The sequence below is a fragment of the Aspergillus lentulus genome, assembly GCF_001445615.1.
Source record: "Aspergillus lentulus DNA, contig: Alt12, strain: IFM 54703, whole genome shotgun sequence".
Taxonomy (NCBI): Eukaryota; Fungi; Ascomycota; class Eurotiomycetes; order Eurotiales; family Aspergillaceae; genus Aspergillus; species Aspergillus lentulus.
This window is the reverse complement of record NW_028322115.1, coordinates 3,510,516-3,531,857: the sequence shown is the minus strand read 5'-3', so window position 1 is coordinate 3,531,857 and position 21,342 is coordinate 3,510,516. Positions and strand designations below refer to the sequence as shown.

Sequence of the window (21,342 nt, the reverse complement as noted above, 5' to 3'; positions counted from 1 at the left end):
ACGTCTCTGGGAGTGGATCGAGACGTGAAACAGTCATCCAGTCGTTTATCATGAGAATATTACATAGAGCCTACCAGTGTAGACAAAAAGAGAGCACAATCGAGCAGCAGTGCCAGAATGGGGTCAGGGCGACGGGGCGAATGCGGCAGCGGGATCCGGCGCCCCGACACGAAACATAAGAATAAGTCTCTCCACATGATGTACTATGATATTACCATCCGAGTCGATCTTTTTCCTAAAATGGCTTAAATGGGGAGTGTAAGATTATAGATCGGTCATCCCCAACACGCTTCTCTTGGGAAGTCTTGACCTCGGAGATAAATCTGTGGCAATTTCTAGGATCGGATCCATGTAGAAGGATAAAAGGAAGGACCTGACTATTTTACACTCTTCCACATTCTTTGAGTTCTGGCTTTACACAGCATGGCGCGTCAATTGATCTTCATCACCGGTGCAACCGGTTTCATTGGCAGTGCCACCGCCATAGCAGCAGTCAAAGCGGGATATCGATTGCGAATCTGTGTTCGAAAGCCCGCAGACAAGTTACAGGATCTGCTGTCGGGGTATAGCGACCAAGTGGAATATGTTACTGTTTCCGATTGGACAGCCGAAGCCGAATTCAGAGGGCAGTTGGATGGAGCAGACTATGTCATCCATCTCGCACATCCTATTCCCAGCGGCACCGATAAAGAGTACTATTTCACTCCGGCTGTGAAAGCAACGACTGCCTTGCTCAAGGAGGCTGCTCGAGTGCCAAGTATCAAGAAGGTTGTGGTCACCTCATCGATTGCGGCCTTGATGCCCCTGAACGGAATACCAACCGGCGGCGTCGTCAAAGGTGAGTTTTCGGGGTGTGTTCCTGGGGGCCGTTTATATTGTAACTGGAGCTAACATCATCCCCAGAGGACAACGACTGGGACTTTGATGTAGATGAGACTGAAGACTTCGCAGCATCCAAGGACCCACGAGGAATACCTATGCGGTTGTACCATGCATCTAAACTGCTCGCCAATAAAACAGTATGGGAGTTCCAGAAGACCGCAAAACCGCAGTACGCCTTGGTAACAATCCATCCTGTGTTTGTGTACGGACGCAACCCGGCGCAGACTACTGCTGAGGAGATCCAAGAATCCTCAAATGGTCTCCTGTGGTATGCTATCATGGCAGGCATCCCTCACCACTCTTACTCTCGGGTTCCTGCTGTGCATATTGACGATGTTGTTGAAGCCCACCTCAAGGCCCTGGATCCAGCCATCCCAGACGGGTCGAGGTATCTGCTGTCGGCGAAGGGCGGGACCTGGAAAGAGGTGGCGCAGATCATTCAGCAGAACTATCCAGGTCTTGGGGCAAAGATTACACCAGACATTGAGGAAGAGTTTCTCTCGACAGATAGTAGCAAAGCAGAAGCAGAGTTGGGGCTGCAATGGCGTTCATGGGACCGGATGGTGCGGGATGTGGTAGACCAGCAACTGGAGTTTGTAAAAGGTTGATTGAGTATTTCGAAACCATCAGTCATAGGGGTTCACACTTTTGTACTTTGAGAAACCAACGTCCCTCGTTGTTTATCATTTTACCCTGTACGTCTTAATGATGCCATTTATCAAGGTGATGATGGTTAAGCAAAAAGGCATTCCACCGATTCCAGTTACTAACCGTCTAAAAACTGAGTTTCCAGGTGTAGTCATTTCCGTGCCCTACGTGTTAGGCGATTTGTCTTGCGGTAAGCTGTTCAAGAACAGACTTGACAAGGCCCGGCAACCCTTAAAAGATATCTACTCTGTAGCGAAGCCACTGGTTGTCCTTGTTGCGATGACGATGTCACCCACAGATCTGGCATCATTGAATCACAAGGAAATGTGTCCTCGTCTCGAATACTGGTGGCAGAACAATGCGCCATCCCAAAGATTTCCAGTCCAGTTCAACCGAGCTTGTCCACAGGTGGCCTTCTCCATGTACAACATAGATTATTCCTTACTTGCTGGGTGTATTGACACTAACTCCTTCAGAGTCGTAGCGTATCAAACACAAGAAGGTGGAAACATTTGAAGGGGAGAGGAGAAAGAAAGAAGATCTGGGGGACAAAGCCCCATACTAGCAAAGCAAAGAAGGTCCTTAACTGGCTATAGGAGATCCATGCATATGGAATGGAAGAATTGGTAAGGCAGGTTATAGGTAATTGATTGCAATAATACTGCACCCATCTCCAACCTACCACATCTGCTCAATTTGGACGCCATCTCTGAAACACCCAACCCCCTTCCACTGCCTTTGCAAACCCAATCCGCGGTCCCTGTTCACCATGCCTCTCCTCAAACATATCCTCTACCTCATTCACAGGCGTTGCCATGCGTACTTCAAACAGCGCCGCTACTAGCGCAGGAATACTCAGGCGCGCTTGTGCCTCTCCTGTATTGCCCCGAACAGCTATCAAAGCTACAATGGCGAGTATAATGCCCAGCAACACAAGCAGCAGATTGGCGGCAACCAGGGCGAACAGCGGCGCTTTGGGAACGCGCGCAACAAGAATCCGGTCTCGCACCTGGGACGCCCGAGCGGCGCGTGGCTCGAATGCGCCAGACGAAACTGCCAAGGCGGTTTGACTATATGCTAGTGCAAACTGATCTGCGATCGCTTGCGCGGAGTTGCCCAGCCCTGCGATGCTAGCAGCCTGGATGAGGTTTGGGTTCCCGACGTCTGTGCGGCGCTGTGTGCCTTGCACGATAAGCGTCATAGAACTGTTCGATTTGCTAGTCTTCCAGTCCTTGATGGTGCCGTTGACGGAAGAGTATTCGACGTCGTAGACGGTGGATGTGCAGCCCACGACCACGATAGTAGCACCGCCGTGTCCACCAGACAGAACCTCCGGGTCGTTCTGCAGGGCTGCAGGGCGTGCATTGCGCATATTCGCTAGGATCACGGCGGAGTAGTAGTAGGGATTGCCAATCAAAGTTTTATCCGTGTTATTGCTAGAGCCAGTTGAGTCGGTGAAGTAGGCCATGGTGACGGAGTTGGACGCGCCCACGGCTGTGTTGACCCTCCCTTGGAACGCAAATGGGCAGTTGTAGGTCGTGCCAACTCCGGAGACATCATTGGCGTTCGCGCACTGGGAGGTCACGGGAGAACATTGCGAGTGTATGGCATATGTTGAGACGGTGTAGTCGAGCAGCGATAGGCGAGGTGTTTCCGGGCTCGCGATGTATGCGTACTGATCTTGACCCGTCGAGTAAATCTGGATTGTCATTGTATCTGATATGTTGGAGAGAACTTTCATCGGGTCGGTGTTAAGCAGGACATCGCCTGAGGCAGGGTTGTTGAGATTACAGCTAAGGAGAGTGCTGTCTACGTTTGTGCAATTCTGGTACACGCCGAATCCAAGACCTGAGGGGTCGGAGTTTGCGTTCACTTGGATGAAGTTGACGGTTTTGGTAGTGAAGTGAAGCCAGGTGTCGGTGACCAGGACAAGAGTGCTTTTTTCTTGTTAAACTAGCAACGCGATAGTACCTCTAGAGACTGAAAAGCCACGCACCTTGAGGCAATGCCGAGGGTCAATACGGTTGTCAGACTCTTTATCGCTCTCCCCTGTCGCTCGCGCCGTCCTCGCCACCCAAAGGAATACATCAACCAGCTCCAAAGGGCAGAGAACGAGCCGCTCGAAATCATACGGACAATCAATGAGAGCTGAAAAGGTGTTGGTAGCTGTGCCACCTCATGATTTTCCGAGGCCGTCAACAGACCCTTCGCAACGGGGTAGGACACCAGAGCGACACCGAAGCCAACCAATATTGGAGCGAGAGTGCTAGACCACGAGGCAACGGTGATGAGTGTGGTTGCACTTATTCGGACAAAATAGACGCCTGGATCATTCTGGTTCGAGTCAAATGCGAGATCACTGGAGGTAAAGTCGTTTTGTGTGATGCGATAATGAAAGACCAAGCCGAGCAGAAGGCCGGAGAAGATTAACATTGGCAATGTCATTACAGTGAATGCGATGAGAATCTCCTGGATGCGCCCCTGCATTTGCTTTGGCCCTCCATCAGGAGCCAGAGGTATAGTTGAGGATACTCCTGTCTTGTCCGTATCTTCAAAGGTGACCATCTTGGTATGAGTAAAAAGTATGAAGTCTTAACTATCACGGTTCAAGACACCATTTGACGGCAATTGCGGGTATTTGTGCAAAGTGTTTGGCAAGCGTGCGGCTGAGGAAAACGAGGTGCTCGCCTACTTTTGCCGTGACAGTAAACGCCACCTCGACGCCTCCAGAGCCTAGCCCATAGAAAGACCCCACGTCTATACTCTCTACAAATGATGCATTGCCTGTAATCCCAAGGATCGGGACTACAGGACCCTGCGGATCACGAGATGGCCTGACTGCGTGGCCATGATAAGGTTTCTTTTGGTTTGAGGTATCGGTTGGTAGACTGGTACGGGGAGGTCGGATAAGCGATTGGAATCTGACACCTTGGCAGGTCGGTAGAGGCATTTGAAATTGCCATTTGCCAGCCCCAAGAATCTTGTCTCCTAATTGATCACTCCCAGCTGGAGGCGAGGTCCGATTGATCTACAAGTACGACCGCTCAGCAAGAAGTCTCGGTTGTGTGGCAGGGACTTCCTCATTTAGCGAAGCCGATGTAGCAACGAATAGGATATTCGGGTTCGTGCTCTGGGAATACGTGCAGTAGAGCCACCAGAAGTGGGTCATTGGCATCGGCCGTGATGCCCAGATCGTCCCGCCAAAGGGCCGCAAAAGGAGCTAATGGACCACCGGTGAGTTCGGTCTAGACGGGGCAGGGCATGGAGCAGCCGTTGCGGAGAATAATGATCCAATGCAGTGGGTCATTATCATCGCTTAGAAACAATCTTGAATGCTCGGACTCGGAGCTCAGGGCACAGACGACGAGGAAGAATGCGAAGGCCAGCACCGCCTCACAATTGTCGCTGTCCACATGCATGATTGCCCATCGGAATGCGGGAATTGCTTGATCTTGGTGCCGTATTGACTGGATTGTGTAATATGTTCGATTGCCGGGACCAGTGGAAGCGAGGTGGAGGGCAGAACAGGCTAGGACGCCGTGAAGTAAGAAGGGGAATCGGGAGGCCAGCTCTAAAACAATGACCCCAAACGCGTCTTCTGTCTCCGGGTTGCATGAGAGGGTTTTATAGGTGTAGGCTCGGTAATGATCTCTGCCTTAGGTGGGAACTGAAGGTGCCGTTCTCAGGCACTCTTAATATCCTATACCTAATGCAATCCCTTTCCAGCGTTTCAAGACCAGCGTGCGCGGTGGCCTCAGATACAAGATGATGTGGTAGGTATTTTGATAATAAGAATAGATTTTGGCGGAACCGCCCAAAGGTTAACAGTGAGCTTAGGGTGAGCAGGGCGAGTGCATAATAGACAAGGTAAACTACTCACCCTGTGCTCACCCACTGTCCTTTTTGGATCTTTAATCTAGATGTGCTGCTTTTATTTAGTTATTAGTTAAGAGTCAGAGCTGTGACAATGCAAATCACTTAATGTCAGAAGGTATAGTTTCTAGTCATTTCTGGGTAAATAAAGCTGCATGCAATCAAGTGTTAAGAGGACAACTGGTTCAAGAGCATTACTTTATGTTCGACTTCCTTTACTTAAAAGTCCACTTCGACAGGGTGAACATCCTGCTTTAAGGGAAGAGCAGACTTATCTCTATCATAGATCATTAGATCCAGCAACCTTAAGCAGAATATCCCTTTGTATTTAAGAGATCGCGACAATGGCGCCAAATCCAGAATACTGGTAGACTGCTGTTAATGCCATATAATAATCTCCTAATTTATTATCTCTATGGTGGAGTATGAGGGAAGCTAGTCACACTATTTGAAGTAAGCAATGCTGCACAGAACTAACATTTAATATACTCTGCTTTAGTGCACCAGTCACCTTTGTCATGGCTGTATTACACCTGACTATAAGGTTTGTTTGGATTCTTAATATAAGCCTTATAAGGATATGCCGCATAAGACAAGTACTAACTTTTTATAGCACTAAATTCATGTAGTATTCTTCTAGTAGGAGTTCTACACTTAGTATATTGTTAGTCCTATCCTAGCAGGTTATCTTTAACTTGAAGATTGAATCTGGCACTGCAGTGCGTATATTCATCAGGCTATGTCTAAATATGTCTTTTAGCAGAGGCTACGCAACCACCCATATGCTATTAACTCACAGAGATATGCATGACCTTGGGTATGGCTCTTGCGAGATATCCCCATTTCTCTAGCAGATTTAATAACTACCTCCTAGGCAACAAGATTTGGATTCTCATGGATATCCTCTTCCTCTGCCTGCACTCAGTCTCCCCCTTGCTGCTCATTGACGTCCGCACTGTATCGCGCAAATCGACTCTTCTGCCTCAGCTGCTTTCCAAACTTCAGGAACAAAAAGGGCGTAAAGGCGAATACGGTGGCCACAGCGGCGATGATGCTGGTAGCGACATTCGATCCGAGCCCCGAATACATCGGATACGCAAACAGGGGCATGCAGGCCGATGCAATACCGCGCAGAAAGGAAACCACCGCGAGGCCCGTTGAAGCATAAATGGTATATGCATCGGCGATGTAGCCACTGAGGGTATATGAGAATTCGGTTGCCGCAAAACCGATCAACACCAGGCCGAACATGGACGCGATCCACGGCACGTGGACAAGAGGGGGAACGGTCCAGCCAAAGATCCAGAGCCCAATGGCAAGGGCTGGAGCTGCGATGGCAAATCCACCGATTTTGTCCTCCGGTTCGGGAGAGGCTCCTCCCCTCTGCCTTTTGTTCAGTTGATGATGATCCCAGAACCGCACTAAGCCGCTAGCGAGAATGCCGGGGAACAGAGCTATGAAAGGTAAGGAGGTTGCCCTCGAACTCCAGCCAAACTCGCTATAGACCACTGTGAAGGACTCAGTGAAGAGATACATCATCCCCCATGCTGAAGCGCTTAAGATTGAGACCAGTATGATAATGGGCTCTGTGACGCCTAGCCGCGCCGGCCGCACCAGGATGACTTTGACGAGCTCTCGCGTGTTGCCAATGCGGTCCGGATTAGGGATATCCATGTCCAAGTTTCCGACCTTTGACTGGAGATGCTCGAACCGCTTGGAGAGAAGCGTGGTAGGTCGACTTTCACTTATAAACAGGAGCAGGGCAAACAGGACAGCGCATGTAATGGCGGCAGTGTAATATACCCAACGCCTGGCCATCCTTGATCAGTATACGTGATAATAAAGTATACATGCGACCGAGCGGGCAAAACTTACCAGCCTATGGCACTGACAATATATGATCCGTACATTGGGCCGACACACAAGCCGAAAATGGTGGAGCAATTCCAAAGCCACAGCAACCATAGCCTTGGCCAGGTGGAATACAAATCCTCGATGCTCCCGGCGAGTACGATGGCCGGCACGGCTGAAGCATACCCCGAGATGAAACGGCCGACGAACACGCCGGCTGGGGATGGGACAACGCCGACTAACAAACACGAGATGCTGTAAGCGCCAGCTGATACTAGATAGGATTTCTTCCGGCCCAGGGATTCAGAAAAAGGGGGCATGGTCAGTCCTCCGAGGGCCTGCCCAACGCCATACATAAATTGGAAGCCGGTCAGCGTTATAACCCTACTCCATCCATACTCTTTCATCGCCAGCTCCGCTGCCGAGGGACCAGTCGTACTGATGACAGTCGTGTAGAACTCGAGGAAAAACATGACGACGGCATCATAGAGTTTACGCTGGATCGGCCAGTTGCGCGGGTAGTCTTCATGCTCAGTGTCCCATTCCATCGTTCTCGACCCCGTCCTCCGAAGGCCCTTTCGAGCAGCTTCGCGCTGTAGGGTGCCCTCATCTTGCTGTTTCTCCCGGTCGTCAGTCATCGCTTCCGACAGGATGTAAAGTTCCTGCTGTGTAAACGAGGAAACTTCTCCGCCCGGCTGAGGCTGAAGATATATGGCTCCAGTGCAGGGGCATCATATTGAGGCTTTCTGCCAAGAGAGTTCAGGCTGAGGATTGATATAAATGATGCGCAGAATGCGTAATATAAAAGAAAGTCGTGTCGGTGGGTCCATGACGACAGTTTGCAGTGAGGTGGATTGCGATAGGGAGTGCAAGTCTACTTTACTTGTACTTGTTTACAGTCTAAGCGTCAAGTGCTGGCAGCACGTATGTAAATAGCCTTCAAGAACAGGGCATCTGGATCGGCCATTCAAGAGAGAAAATAGAGGAAAGCAGGCTGATGGTACCTTTGAGGCCGTGAACCATGGGGTAAAGAGTTCGTGTTTGGTTCGTCAGGTGTGGAGCAGTGATTGGAGTGGTTCATGCAGATCAGTCTTTGCTAGCCATACAGACCAGTCTATTGGACCACTTCAGCCCTTAGCCTGCAGGACGAATCTCCAAAGCAAGGAATATCGAGCACATGTCATCACAGTTAAACTGAGAAGTGAACCCGAGGATTTGGACCTCCGATCTTCCCAACACAATGGACCCTGCTGTCGATCTATAGGTATACGTATGACGTTATTGCCTAGTGCACCATCAGCCAACAATGAACATGGATGTTTCCTGTCCCATTACTCTGTTGATTAGGTTTGAATTGGGTATTCCAGGGACAATATGTTGTTCTCGAAACAGGATATTTCCGTCAACTATTCTATGGACATTTCGGGTTTCTCGGAGGTAATGTTAGGTAGACGTTGTATAGCCCAAATATATGCGAGTTATATGACATCATTCCTCTACACTGATCGAATTGACATGAATAAAACTTACAGGTCCTCATGGTATAGTCCGGTGCGTCAATTCCGTAGTAGAACATAGATTGCAAGGCGGGATCTTCTGAAAGGGCAGCAGTTGATCGATTACATATATAAAGGTTAGTTTATCTCCCTCTAATTTAATGCTAGGAGAATGCTTATTAAAATCATAGGAATATTATATAAAGATATTCTATCCTATGTAAATATCTCTCTAAGCATATTCTATGCTTAGAAACTTGGGATAGATATGGTCAAGGAGCTGCAGCTTCGTATTGAGCGTATGGCGTGCTAGAAAACAGCATCTACTCTGTACATGTACGGGAGTTTGAACGAATTAATAGATGGAAATAAATACAAAATTCACTAATTATAAAGAAGCAGAGATTTGAAGAGCATAGGCAGCTGGCATTAGCAAGCATTTTCTGTAAATAGGAAAGATTATGGCTATGCACTGATAGTGGAATGCTTAGTATCACCCATTCATCCTAACTAATATACCTGGATTAGTGCCTAGTGAATCATACCCTCCTTAAGTGAGTTTTTCATAAGGCCGATTAGGATGATGCATACATAGGATGGTGATGTATTCACTAGTCATCACAAGCTCTCTGGATTACACCCATGCCAAGGAGTAACCACCCTGCATATATCTTATTAATATTAAGGGGTTCTAGCTCCTGTTCATACTTCTACCTAAATTATTTAAGGAATATAGGGATCTAAATAACGATACATCATGCAAGACGTTCGATTCGGTCCTGATCCTCCACTGCTGACTGAAATGGAAAGATTCCAGAAGCTCGAACCGGAGGCGACTGCTGAATGGAGTGGAGCTTCGAACATATGAGGTCGAGCTCCTGTAGAAGTAGAGCCGTAACAGATAGCCTAGTGGAGGGAACGAGCCCAAAGCAGTAGATCAGGCCGATACACGAACTGACCCTTAAGCGGTTAAAAGTAGACATAGCTTGTTCCTCTTATACAGTCGGCGCGTCAGTGGAGATGCTGACTATTAATATCTCCAAACGCTAATTATTAGATACAGCAAGACTAACGCGAATAATATGTAATATCCGCCTTAATCTAGAAAGATGACTACCAAGCCAGGTTTGGCTAAGAGGGAGAAGGACATGATCCTCTCGAATCCTGCGGCAGTGCTTGAGGTTGCCAATATTCCGTTAAGAAGATATGTCATGAATACAATAAATTGATCACCGATCTAACTAAGTTACCCAACTTTGTCTGCAATATTCTCTGGGCGTCTAATCTTCAAACAGGATCGTCGTGGCCAGGATTACATTGGCCAGTGCATGTATAAGATGAACATAAATCACCTGGCGTTGTGCCTGCACAGGTTTCCTCGGTGGCCGAATTGGCATACCCTTCCATCTGGAAATCCACCCCAGTTGCTGTCACCTCGACGACCTGGGAGCCTCCTGTCTGGAAACATGCATTTGCCAGACTCTCCATTCCCTCCGCACAAAGATTCTGGATCCCGGTTCCGATAGTATCACCGGCTTTGACAGCGCCAACAGTCCAGAGTCCCTGGCAGAGATACTGGTTGTTATTCCCACATTGGAGATTGGAGAAGACCAAGCCAACAACGGCCACAGAGTATGGCGTTAGAGCAACAACCCAATCGCAAAACACGCCATTCATGAATACCTGCGCATTGAAGGAAACCAATCGGTTTGCGAATTCCGGAGGGTCTGTACATGTAACAGAAATGGGTTTTATGGCTGCACGTTTGTCAAGCGACAGAGGAGAGTTCCCAATAGACAGAGAGGAGTTTCCAGATTGCCGGTATGCCGCCAAGGGCAGATCATCGGTTGAATTGCTCAAGATGAGCCCACTAATGTGAGCTCCAGGACCGAAGTAAGAGGGCAGTGCAAAGGTGCCGCCCAAGTTATCATATATAGATTGCACATGGGACGTGAGATGGGAGGGTGGCAGATGGGAGCGGACCCAAATGGTTTCGTTGGAGGTTGTGTTGGTACTGGCGAGTATCTGTTGGCCGAGGGCCAGAAGGACCGCGATGGAGGCAAGCAGACTGAAAGTCTTCATTGTCGGAAAGAATTGCGAAGGCAGGATAGTAGAGTTATGTTTTTGGGAGGGGTTGAAATATATGTCCAGGGGATGGGAACCGCCAGCTCTATATAACCCGTGAACCTCATCTCTGCTCTACATACACTAGTATAAGAATGAGACAAGATACCTGGCTTACGTGTAAGTTAATTAATAACACCATCAGCCAAATCAAATTGAGGTTGTCTAATCCAATTCACTACTGACAATTAGATGAAGTATGGGCGATAGTATCCTTTCTTGGAAGCTGAAAGGATTCAGGCTAAAAAGGTTAGAAGAAATCAGGGTTAGGAAAATATTCCGGATACTGGTTGGGGATCTAGATGTAGAGCTGAATTGTTACTGAATATGTATACTAGATTGTTTTTAACTGGTCTATAGTTATACTTTTTATGCCAAAAATGCTTAGCATACGGAGTACGAAGTCCGTCCGGTCTAAGAACCGGTCCATGTCGGTATCATTAGCTCTTAGATGTGATGTGGTATTCCATCAACCATAATAGCCTGATATGCGCTGGTTGTAGACTACCTTGTTGCCGCGTCTGACTTCTGGATCCTAGACTGCGCTCGGAATCCTGTTGTGACTGGCGAAGGAGCCATCGACCCATTCCGCCTCATGGCGCCATGTTTTGAGGCCTATTCTATATTTCATGGCAATCCTATGGCCGGCTGGAAGCACGACGTTACATCGTGCTTTTAGTGTCATGACATTGGCACTTTCTAGTGAGATATGTGGATCTGTAGGGGCCTGAGAGGGTGCGCTTGTGCCAAATATGCTTAGCATACAGAGTACGGACTACGGAGTGCGTCCAGCGTCTGGTCTAAGAACTGGTCCACTAGCCCCCACGAGCTCCTGCGCGCCGCGCGGCGCGGAGATGACATCTGCATACAAGCTCTGCTAAGCCTCGGGCAGCTGTAAGCGAGCTATTAGTCCCATCATGCATCCTAACTCTAACTGACTTAGCACCCTATGTATAACTAACTAACTATCTACGGGTATTAAGCCTTCCCCTGTCTGCACTTTTCAAAAAATCTATAAAGAATCTACTCCGTTTCTCAGTATACATTGCCTTGTGCCTGTACAATCAGCAGTTTGCTGTCAGCCCCTCACAGAATCAGGCAACCAATTCTCTCCTCTCTTGTGCATCGGTCTAGATACAACAGCCCTGTCCTTATTTCAATCTGCAAATATGTTCTTGGATGTTTATGATCTGAATGTTCCAAAAGACTACCAGAATCAGGAAGCACCACTGGTGGTGAATGTGCCTGCTGTACTGATCCTTATTGCCACGCTGGCCTTGCTTATCCTCGTAAGTCATTATCATGTTTGAAAGGAATGCAGAGCTGACAATTGGAAGACGATTCATATGGATGGGAATGTTAGTGCCACCCTCGCTGCGACTTCAAAACCAGATATTGACGGACGACAAATCTCCATTCGGAAACTTCGAGGTCTTCCAATGTTTATCACACATCGGCTGGTAAAGGTCTTTCTTCTTTCCAGACTCTCGACAGGGAGCTTTAGTCTCATTAAATGCTTTCTCTTGAACATATCGACTGAATTGCTACTTTCAACCCTTAAAGTGGCTAACATATATGTTATCCTCGAGTTAAAACCGGGGATTCCATTCTATCGAAGCATCTTCAGCCGGTCGATATGGGTGAATACTTTTCCAGCTTCATTGCTGTATAGCATAGCCTCAAGCATATGCTTTTATCTCCCTGTTTATGCTTTTCATCAACTAGAACCTTGGACCGAAGATGCCAGAATTTCTCAGGAGACACGATTGGCTATTATACTTGCGATAATTTCTATCCTTTACTTTGGGATTGTGGTTCCTGCATATGCAATTTTTATCCGAGTTGCTGCACGGGCGCTCCCATCGCAAGACAATCTTAAGGCACGGGAAAATATACCGTTGACTATCAAGAGCGCCTGGCAAAGCTTCACTTGGTCAGCTCGTATTGGTTTTTTTCAAATCCTCGCAAAGGTTCTACTATTAGAGATACTTTTCACTCTTTTTTTGTTTATGTTGGTCGTCTTCTTGTTTGACCCCTTCCTTCACAATGATGTTGCAGTATTTCTTGTCAAATACGCTGGCTAGTCTCGAAACTTGAGCAGTAAAATGTAAGTGACTAGTAAGGGTAATAAGAAGTTCGAGAAAATTAAATAAGTTTAAGATTTACTAGAGGGCTGGTGGCAAAATATCTACACGGAAGAGGGAAATAAAAAGTTGAATGCAAAAGGGAGAAATCCAGGTATGTAATATACTCTTAATACCTACTACCAGTGCTAGTGTTAAGTAGCTTTTTAATTCTACTTAGAAGAGGTAGTGTACTGTATTCATCCGCAAGTATACACTCCTGCGCAGAGACTACCGATGCCACAAGGAAAGGGCCATCACAAGATCCATCAGAGATCAGCAGATAGACTTTATCCCTAACGCAAAATCTTGGGTTCTATATACGAGCATGGTTAGTGCCTGATAGCCTGCTGGCTAGGCCGACTCACAGAAGCAGAACTAGCGATATATAGGCAGTGGTACAATACCTCGCCTCCGTTGGCGCTGATCCCAACGCAAGAAATACCATTGGTGAGACAGCGCTGCATTTGGCGGTTAAGGAGAATCTCAGCACCGTGACTGAATTGCTGCTTTCCTTGAAGGCGGACCTGCAAGCGCAGGATCACCAAGGGCTGACGCCACTCGACATCGCCGTACGGGACAAAGTAGCTGATGTCGCCAATTTGCTCTTAAACAGTGGCGCCTTTCCCAGAATAAAGACCCAGTGTAGTACCGTTCCACCTTGTATTCAAACACTGCAATCGCAGGTGGGAGACCCATCATCACCTCCCTGCTACATCCCCCAGACCCCCGATGATCAGTTCCAAGCCGCTTTCTTCATCAAGGTCGCGTCTCGAAAACGGTTGCCCCCAGCCATAATCCGGTACGTCTTCGATCTCGCCGAGTACTGGCTCCGGTCCAAAGTCCAAGTGGTTCGTCCAATGCTCATTGACGAGCGAACCGTCTTCACTGTCCAGTACGCCCGCACACCACCAATAAAGGGCTATCCGGGCTGGCCAGTCCGTCAGCTCATCTTCAAAGCAAGCTCCTATGAGGATAACATCCACGTCCCCCATCAGCCGCAGTCAAGAGGCCACAGTGACCGCGCATACACCTGGTGGGAGGCAGCCAAGCTCGAGGCCACCACTGGCTCGGGCTCAAAGGAACCTGTTGGCCCAATCTTTCAGACGGGTCCGATCTGCTTCTGGAACCTACATACGGGGCCCCAGCAGCCACAGACACATTCGTGTACGTGGCCTAGGCATGGGCATATGTTAAGCGCGTATGGCAACGAGGCTGCTGCAGGTGGAGGAGAACCGGTAGTGTTTTACTGGTGCCAGGGTACAAGTTCCGCTGGGTGTTTGCGGTGGATGCGTGGGCTGCGGCCTGGGATGGGGATCGCGCTTATCCCGAAGGCCTCGTTCTCGAATAAGATCAACCATGTCTTTCGAGCGCAGATTGTGATGTGTACGTCTGTTTTAAGAAGGTAGTCAACATGTACACCTGCCTCCATGATCGAACTGAATCTCGAGCTGCCAACTTCTACTGACCTACCTGAGCTGATCCAGCCGTAGAAGCGGAGCATTTTTCCTGCGGTTGCCGCCTTGCTTAGCCAGTGGGTTCTGTGTATCAGAACCAGACTTAAATTCACCAGTCACCAATAAGTGGTTGGCACTAGCTTAAAGAAGGGGGGAGTTTCTTGTGGGAAAGTTTCTGGCATAGAGAAAGAAGAGGGGGAGTAGCGGTGAATGAGACTCTCCTACCACTTGAGTTCCAGCATGGTGAATTCTGCAGGGAGAGAAAGATAAATGTATTCACTGCACTGCAGGTGATCTGTTAGTTCAATTTAGTTTGGCTTTGGGTTGGGTAATTGGTGGATTTCAATAGTTTTTAATTTTTAAATCTCTTATTAATGCCATACTATCTATCATACCTATAGAAAATTAATATTTTTATATGAAATATATGCTCTACACATTTGTGGAGAGACGAAGAGACGACTGAAGACGTGACATTGTGCAGTTCCCCTCATACAGCGCCCCATTTGCTGGCACTATGGTACGTAGGTCCACGCAACATAAATATCGTGGCCACTGCTCCAGATATGTCCTTTGAGTCATGACTATGATACTCAGCCAACCGAGCTCAGTTCAACCTCCTCAACCTCCAAGCCGTGTCTTGATATCCGCCCTCTTGACAATCATTTGCTTTTCTTCCTGAGTGCGTCAGCCTGTGGCGGTTTCTGTGGCATCGGCGGCGCTTTAGATTCGCTGCCAGGCAACGCCACGCTATGCCAATCAGTATTCAACGCCCAGAGTCAAAAAGAAAAGTTGCAAGTAGACGGCCTGGTTAAGAACAACAGTAGAAGATTTAGGGGGAAGAAAAAGGCCAAATACCGAATTGCTCACTAGTTAGATAGCCATATCAAATGCGTAATGGAGTACAAAGTGCAAATAAGAGAATAGGAGTGATTACCCCAAGCTCCCATCAGCTTCTAAGGGTACCGTACATCATCAACCTAGTTTAACCACTCAAATTACTTATTCTACTCCAAGAATATTTGCTTTCTTTAAATGTTACAAGTTACAGCAACAGATACTAATTTTTCAGAAACGGTTTTACATAGTAATGATCTATCGTGGTCTGCTTGAGTGAATCTGCTTTTAGTCACTTCCACCATCAAGTTCCAGTTTCAACGCTGCTCCTTCCAACTTGGCCATGATTTCTGCGGTTCTTTTTGATCTTTCTGCTTTGTGCTTCGTTGAATGTCCATGCTCATCCCTTCTACACCTCATTATCGGAGGATTACCTCATCGTTATCCCAGATCAAACAACCAAGAACTATAACTTTATCCCTATGTATATATAATATTGTTGATGCATGCCAACAACCTGGCTCCTCAGCCTATTATGGATATCTTCACTAGCAACACATACATTGATCAGAGAAATGCCACCAGAAAGTGCCTATAAAGGTGCTTGTGCTTAGAGTGGGAAGAACTAGTATAGCATGTATATTTTATTCCCTGAGAGTTTAAGCTATATAATACTAGTTATCTCATGCTGTACTAGCCCAGTGCAAGGCCCTTGAGTTGATCAGGATACATCTAATGCTACTATATAATGTCTGCTAGCATGGAGAATCCCCCTAACTATCTAATATGGCACGATGCTCGCTGCGCCGAATATGACGGTGTGAGTGAGTTTGGTAGAAAGGAATGGGATTAGTTGCTAGGGGATTGCTAGGTATATTTAAATAGTTGGAAAGATAGAAGAGAAGTAACTACTAATGTTACTCTAGGCTACCTATGACTTGACTGCTTATGCCTTCACTAAAGAGTTAATTAAAGCCTGTCCTAATGCTAAAGTCCTTCTGTCAACCTGTAAGGTAGACTCATGGCATGTATATATGTATATATGCTGATTGCTGCTCTATAAGTTTATTTAGAAGAGAAGTTCAAGTCAAACTCTATTTATAGTTCTATTATAGACTGTTTTCTGTTATGTCACTGACGCTAAATACTATCTTACCTTACTTCAGTTAGACCACCAGCATGTACTAACCCCATTCTAAATAAGTTATTTGAGATGTTCTTTTATAGGGACTTCCCCAATAAGAGCAGGCAGGTCTACCTTGATTATATTAAGGAGGTTTGTAGCCTGGTCCCTCTAAAGAGATTGCTTAAGTACTAGATTAAGGATGGTTAGGGACTGTTCTACAAGTTCCTTGGTAAGGATGTCCCTAATACTCACTTCCCCCATAGAAACAACATGGCAGATTTCTTTAACTGCTGCCGTACTCACAAGAGACGCCAGATGATGAATGCCGCTCTGCAGGCTTTTAGCAATAGGTGGTGCCTTGCTAGCAACCAGAGTTACTGCTGCCATGGTTTTCAAGTGCTTCCCCTGGTAACGAATTTTTTTTTCCCACTTCGTCCAACACGTGCGCTGGCGCCATGGAGCTTTAACCTGTCCCTCCTTCCAGCCTTTGAATACTAATTCTTCAAATGTGTTTCTGTTGATTCCCTATGTTACCTCTGGTTGCGCATCCTCGTGTGCAAACGGGGTCTGGTCCTCGACAAACAATTGTGAACGATATCTTCCCCTCCGGCCTTGGGTTCTTGTCGAAGGCCGCGCGGCGGAGAAATTGCTTGGCTCAATGCTCAAGGGCCGGAATTACTATAACGAGAGAGTCCAGACCACTTTCTTAGAAAGACTAGATATCCAAAAATGCTACTGCCTAGTCATCTCAGTCGACTCGAGTTTGGTTCTCAGGTAAGGCTAAGAGTGGGCAGGGTGCATATCTTCATTAGTGAAGCCAATGTAACTACGGAGTAGTATAGCACACTTGGGAACTTCTCGTTTCCTTCAGCCTGGGCGGCAGATCGACTAGGGAGAACTCGGCGAATACTTAGTTGCTGTTTTCGGGAAACAGACCACTGATGACCGGGTGATGCGAGCCATCTCGCGTTCTTCCAGTGTGAATACAACAATATCAGTAGTCGAACTTGGACACTAACACGCCCAAGAGACGTTCTGTATGAGTATCCTGCTTTTGAGGCGTCGCAATAACTAGACTCCCTTTGCTATGGAGTTCAGTTCGGCGTATCTCGCGGGTGTGTGAGTCACTCTATAAATTACAAAACGTAGTTTTTTCACATCTCGAATGCCTCAACGACAGAAATGTTCTAAATCATGATTTTGAAAGATATAATATACAGCAAAACCACTTAAAATTTCATGGATGGTTTTTCAGAATTGAGGGTCACCAAAGATATGGTCAGATATATTCCCTCTGTCTTTTGATTAGCGATGAGTTATTATTACACATTAATATAGACAACCATTGTTGTGGTTGGATTGTTCAAGACACAGAAACGCATGCGAGAATGGAGGTACGAAGCCGGTCCTGCTTGGCCGACTCAGCTTGAGATACAACATGGCCCACATGGGTACTCCGTAGACTCATTCTTAGTAGCTCTTGGCCCAAGCTATGCAGAGCCGATGTCACTCTACTTTGGTTGGTAGAGCTTGGAGTCATCCGGTCAGGAACGGACCTACATCATTATGCGAATACTGCTATTAGCCTAATACCTGGGTCGCCAGGTCAATTGAAGGCATTGTTGATGCCCCGTGCCGGTCCCTGTCCGTATCCTGTACCCTATCCTGACAGTGGGCGGGGAATGTCTCTAGGCTGCCGGGAGGCGTTAGCTACGGTGGATACGCAATATATGGAGGGAAACACTAAGAAATTCACATGCGTAACATACGTAACATAATGAGAAATCTCCTAGATGCACTCACTTCCTGTGGCTGCATTACCAAGCCAGTGAGCTTGGCCTTGGCTCCATGAGTCGTTCCAAAAATTATTATTCCACATGTCCTCATCTGCGATTGTCAGACCGTATTCGACTCTATCGGACAGGAAGAAAGGTGTACATTCTTCTAAGACTTGGAGACTTGGCAATTGAACTGCATGTTGAGGTTAGGAACTTTTGCTGCCGCGGCGTCACCGTAGAGCTTGCAAAACATTTAAGCTGCTGTTTTCCTTCTGTTTTCACTCGAGAAGCAGGCATAATTGATCCCTGTCGAGATTGCCTTCTAAAATAAACTAACGCAACATGAAATTATGAAGTAGTTTTCTGTCGCTAGTCCAAAGATCTACATTCAACTACAAGACTTATGAATCGTCTGATTACCCGCTCTGACCAGGAGCCATCTTGGACGTGAGTTGAGTCATTATTGATGATTTGTCTTTTCTTTTGCCAGTCGCCTCCTTGTCCATCGCCATTTTTTCCCTTTCTTTGTGTGTTCAACAGCCGCTATGGTGCTTTCGATTTCAATGGTTTCAAAAGCCATGGAGGCACAACAGTACATGATTTCATGCGTTTCCCTCCAATGCATAATACTCGTAGTATAGTGGGGATTTTCCGGTTCGGTCGTGACGCCAAGAAGCGGGCGCTCACTAGGGGATTAGCTTGTCGCGTGTCATGCCTCTAGACCTAAAGGTAAGAGATAATGCCCCACTTGGGATTTTCGAAGCCTGGAAGACCTTTTATAGGGCCTTCCATGCCTGTTTTTGGATGGTATAAGCAAGGGTGTTTGTGATTGGTGTGGCTGTTTTTATAGTAGGGAAAATGATGATTTTAGACTTTTATAGATATATTGCTTTTCCTATTGTATGGTTTAATTTGTGAATGGATTGCTTGGAGCGATGATCAAGCAGAGTCCGAATGGAGTCTTCAGGTTTCTTAGGAGTTCTAGTGACTAATAAGCTGGCTGTTGCTTAAGGACCGGGACCTATTAGACAACTTCATGCTTTTCGATCTGTTAGCTATATCGTTCGTCTTTGCTTTAATCATAACTATGGTGCAAAGCCGCCAGCTATAATCCATTCAAAGATGATTGGCGGGTGCTCCGAGAATTAGAGGGCAGCACTGGACGGACTACTGGTCAGTTAGAGTTGTTTCTTGCGGTTAGGAAACGCACTCATAGTGAGCTCGCAGGTGCGTGATCGCATCTGCAGGGATCAATACTTGTGAGGTGCTGTCAAACCAATCCAAGATGATAACATCTGTATGGTAAATGCATACACGCGGAATATCAAGGGATGAAGGTCTGGCTCTTCTAATCTACGATCTCGTACTAGCATTTATGTACTGGAAAGAATGGAACTGGAATCGAACCGGCGAGCTGATCGCAATATGATCTATTCCCCCCGATCTGATTGCTCAAATCAGAATCCACGAGAGTTCTTTATTAGATACGGTAGTCGGCTGGCTGACAGGTGTCATGGTGTTGACTGATATTTTGAGGTGGGGTCGTTTGGAGAGGGATACTGCGGCCTCCGTTTCCGAGCCCTCCTCCTCTGATTGCCTCCTTTTCTACCCTTTTCCTTTCTACTTTTTGCCATGCGTCAGCTCTCATTGTTGCCATTTGCAGCGGAAGTAGATTTGCGGCGGAATTTGGTGGACGCCCACCTGGGAGACAATTTCGCGTAGCGGTGCGGCGACGTTGCCAAGCCTGCCAGTCGACTTGTCTCATCCTACATTTGCATCGAATGCAAATTCTTTCCATCCTGCCACTGCACGCTACGCTATTGTCACAAAAAATTAATAAATCACTTTTCTGCCAGAGTGCAGTTCTGAGGAAATAGGGGCTACATCTTAGCCTTGCTTTATTGTTGTTGATTGCGTATCTACTGTAGCTCTTCCAAGTATTTTGCGACTGCACTCCATGAGGTCTAGAGACATTTCCGCTTGACCCATGCGTAGTTGGCGGCAAATTCGTGGTCGGCAGATTCAAAACAAGCAATTTGCCGTCAGTATGGCCTGCAAAGGATCAACAAACGTACTCGTTCTCCTGGCATCGACTAGAGTGTGTTAGGTAGTATGCTAGTGCTCAGTGAGCATCATGGAATCTCTTTGACGATCAAGCCTTCGTCTCTGATAAACACGTAAGCATTTGTATATCAACCTATACTGATGTCAAGTCGTCTTTTGTTACTAAGCATTGCCGGAGAAGCCATTCCATCAATTCTTATCCCTATGAGCTGCATTTGCAATACTCGCTCTGAGAGATCAAAATTCTAAACCCCAATGCACACGTAGTAGTCCACCCACAAATTAGTGCAAGTCGCATCGATCTGGGTATTCCACGAGCGGAACTGAGCAAGCGAGATGCCCGCAGCGGTGTCAATCGAATAACAGCTGTCGCCAGACTTGACCTTATAGAAGGACTTGCAGTTGCTCACGATTCCAGGCATTTGTGGCTGGGGCCCCGTGGGCGTTGGCTGGGGCGACGAGCTGGTTGTCGTAGCGCCCGGAACGTGGACACAGACATAGTAATCCAGCCAGAGATTGGAGCAACCTAATAGAAGCAGTTAACTCTCTGGTGTACAAGACGAAATAGATACCAAAGGGGAAGACATACTGTTGTTAATGCTTGGATTCCAGGCCTTGAATTGAGCGTCCGAAATACCGTACTTGGCCTCAATCGTGTCGCACTGGTCGCCAGATGAGACGAGATGGAATCCGTCGCAGTTAGAGGGCACGCCAGGCTGGGTTGGCTCGTATTTAGAGGAGGAGGTTGTCGTTGTGGCAGTCGTCGTTGTTTTCAGTGTTGTGGAGGTCGTTGTGGTCGTGGTCTTTGGGTTGTCTGTCACGGTGCCAATGACACAGTAGCTCTGGCCAACGCTGAGGGTCGGGCATTGGACACCGGGGTTCAGGGCTTTGAATGATTCAAGAGCCTGTCCCCAGGATGCAGCGAAGGACTCGCAAGTATCGCCTTTGCTGGCTGCTACGGAGAAGCTGCAGACAATGCTAGCAGAGAGCAACTGAGGGAGCAACCCCAGGACGACGGCGGCTTTGTAACCCATGTTTAAATGAATTGAGAGAGAAAAGAGAAAGTTGGGATGTGGATCCTGG

At 47.3% G+C, this 21,342-nt stretch overlaps 6 protein-coding genes across 6 annotated transcripts; 2 read left to right on the top strand and 4 right to left on the bottom strand.

Moving 5' to 3' along the window:
• Positions 1 to 423: 423 nt before the first annotated feature.
• ALT_7078 (ketoreductase sphI) lies at positions 424 to 1,490 on the top strand (the record flags this gene model as incomplete). The annotated part of the gene is made up of 2 exons (XM_033558417.2): positions 424 to 838; positions 904 to 1,490. The coding sequence occupies 2 exons, from the start codon at positions 424 to 426 to the stop codon at positions 1,488 to 1,490; spliced, it is 1,002 nt and encodes a 333-aa protein (XP_033414308.2).
• A 731-nt stretch (positions 1,491 to 2,221) lies between these two features.
• Positions 2,222 to 4,095, bottom strand: ALT_7077 (uncharacterized protein; the record flags this gene model as incomplete). The annotated part of the gene is made up of 2 exons (XM_033558416.2): positions 2,222 to 3,467; positions 3,527 to 4,095. 2 exons carry the CDS (start codon positions 4,093 to 4,095, stop codon positions 2,222 to 2,224), a joined length of 1,815 nt encoding a protein of 604 aa, XP_033414307.2.
• Positions 4,096 to 6,324: 2,229 nt separating this feature from the next.
• ALT_7076 (uncharacterized protein) lies at positions 6,325 to 7,892 on the bottom strand (the record flags this gene model as incomplete). The annotated part of the gene is made up of 2 exons (XM_033558415.2): positions 6,325 to 7,213; positions 7,279 to 7,892. The coding sequence occupies 2 exons, from the start codon at positions 7,890 to 7,892 to the stop codon at positions 6,325 to 6,327; spliced, it is 1,503 nt and encodes a 500-aa protein (XP_033414306.2).
• Positions 7,893 to 10,037: 2,145 nt separating this feature from the next.
• On the bottom strand, positions 10,038 to 10,832 carry ALT_7075 (uncharacterized protein; the record flags this gene model as incomplete). The annotated part of the gene is made up of 1 exon (XM_089600179.1): positions 10,038 to 10,832. One exon carries the CDS (start codon positions 10,830 to 10,832, stop codon positions 10,038 to 10,040), a length of 795 nt encoding a protein of 264 aa, XP_089455641.1.
• Positions 10,833 to 12,043: 1,211 nt separating this feature from the next.
• ALT_7074 (ankyrin repeat domain-containing protein) lies at positions 12,044 to 14,348 on the top strand (the record flags this gene model as incomplete). The annotated part of the gene is made up of 3 exons (XM_089600178.1): positions 12,044 to 12,163; positions 13,390 to 14,164; positions 14,257 to 14,348. 3 exons carry the CDS (start codon positions 12,044 to 12,046, stop codon positions 14,346 to 14,348), a joined length of 987 nt encoding a protein of 328 aa, XP_089455640.1.
• Positions 14,349 to 20,504: 6,156 nt separating this feature from the next.
• ALT_7073 (LysM peptidoglycan-binding domain-containing protein) lies at positions 20,505 to 21,293 on the bottom strand (the record flags this gene model as incomplete). Its single annotated transcript, XM_033558414.2, has 2 exons — positions 20,505 to 20,785; positions 20,849 to 21,293. 2 exons carry the CDS (start codon positions 21,291 to 21,293, stop codon positions 20,505 to 20,507), a joined length of 726 nt encoding a protein of 241 aa, XP_033414305.2.
• Positions 21,294 to 21,342: the final 49 nt, after the last annotated feature.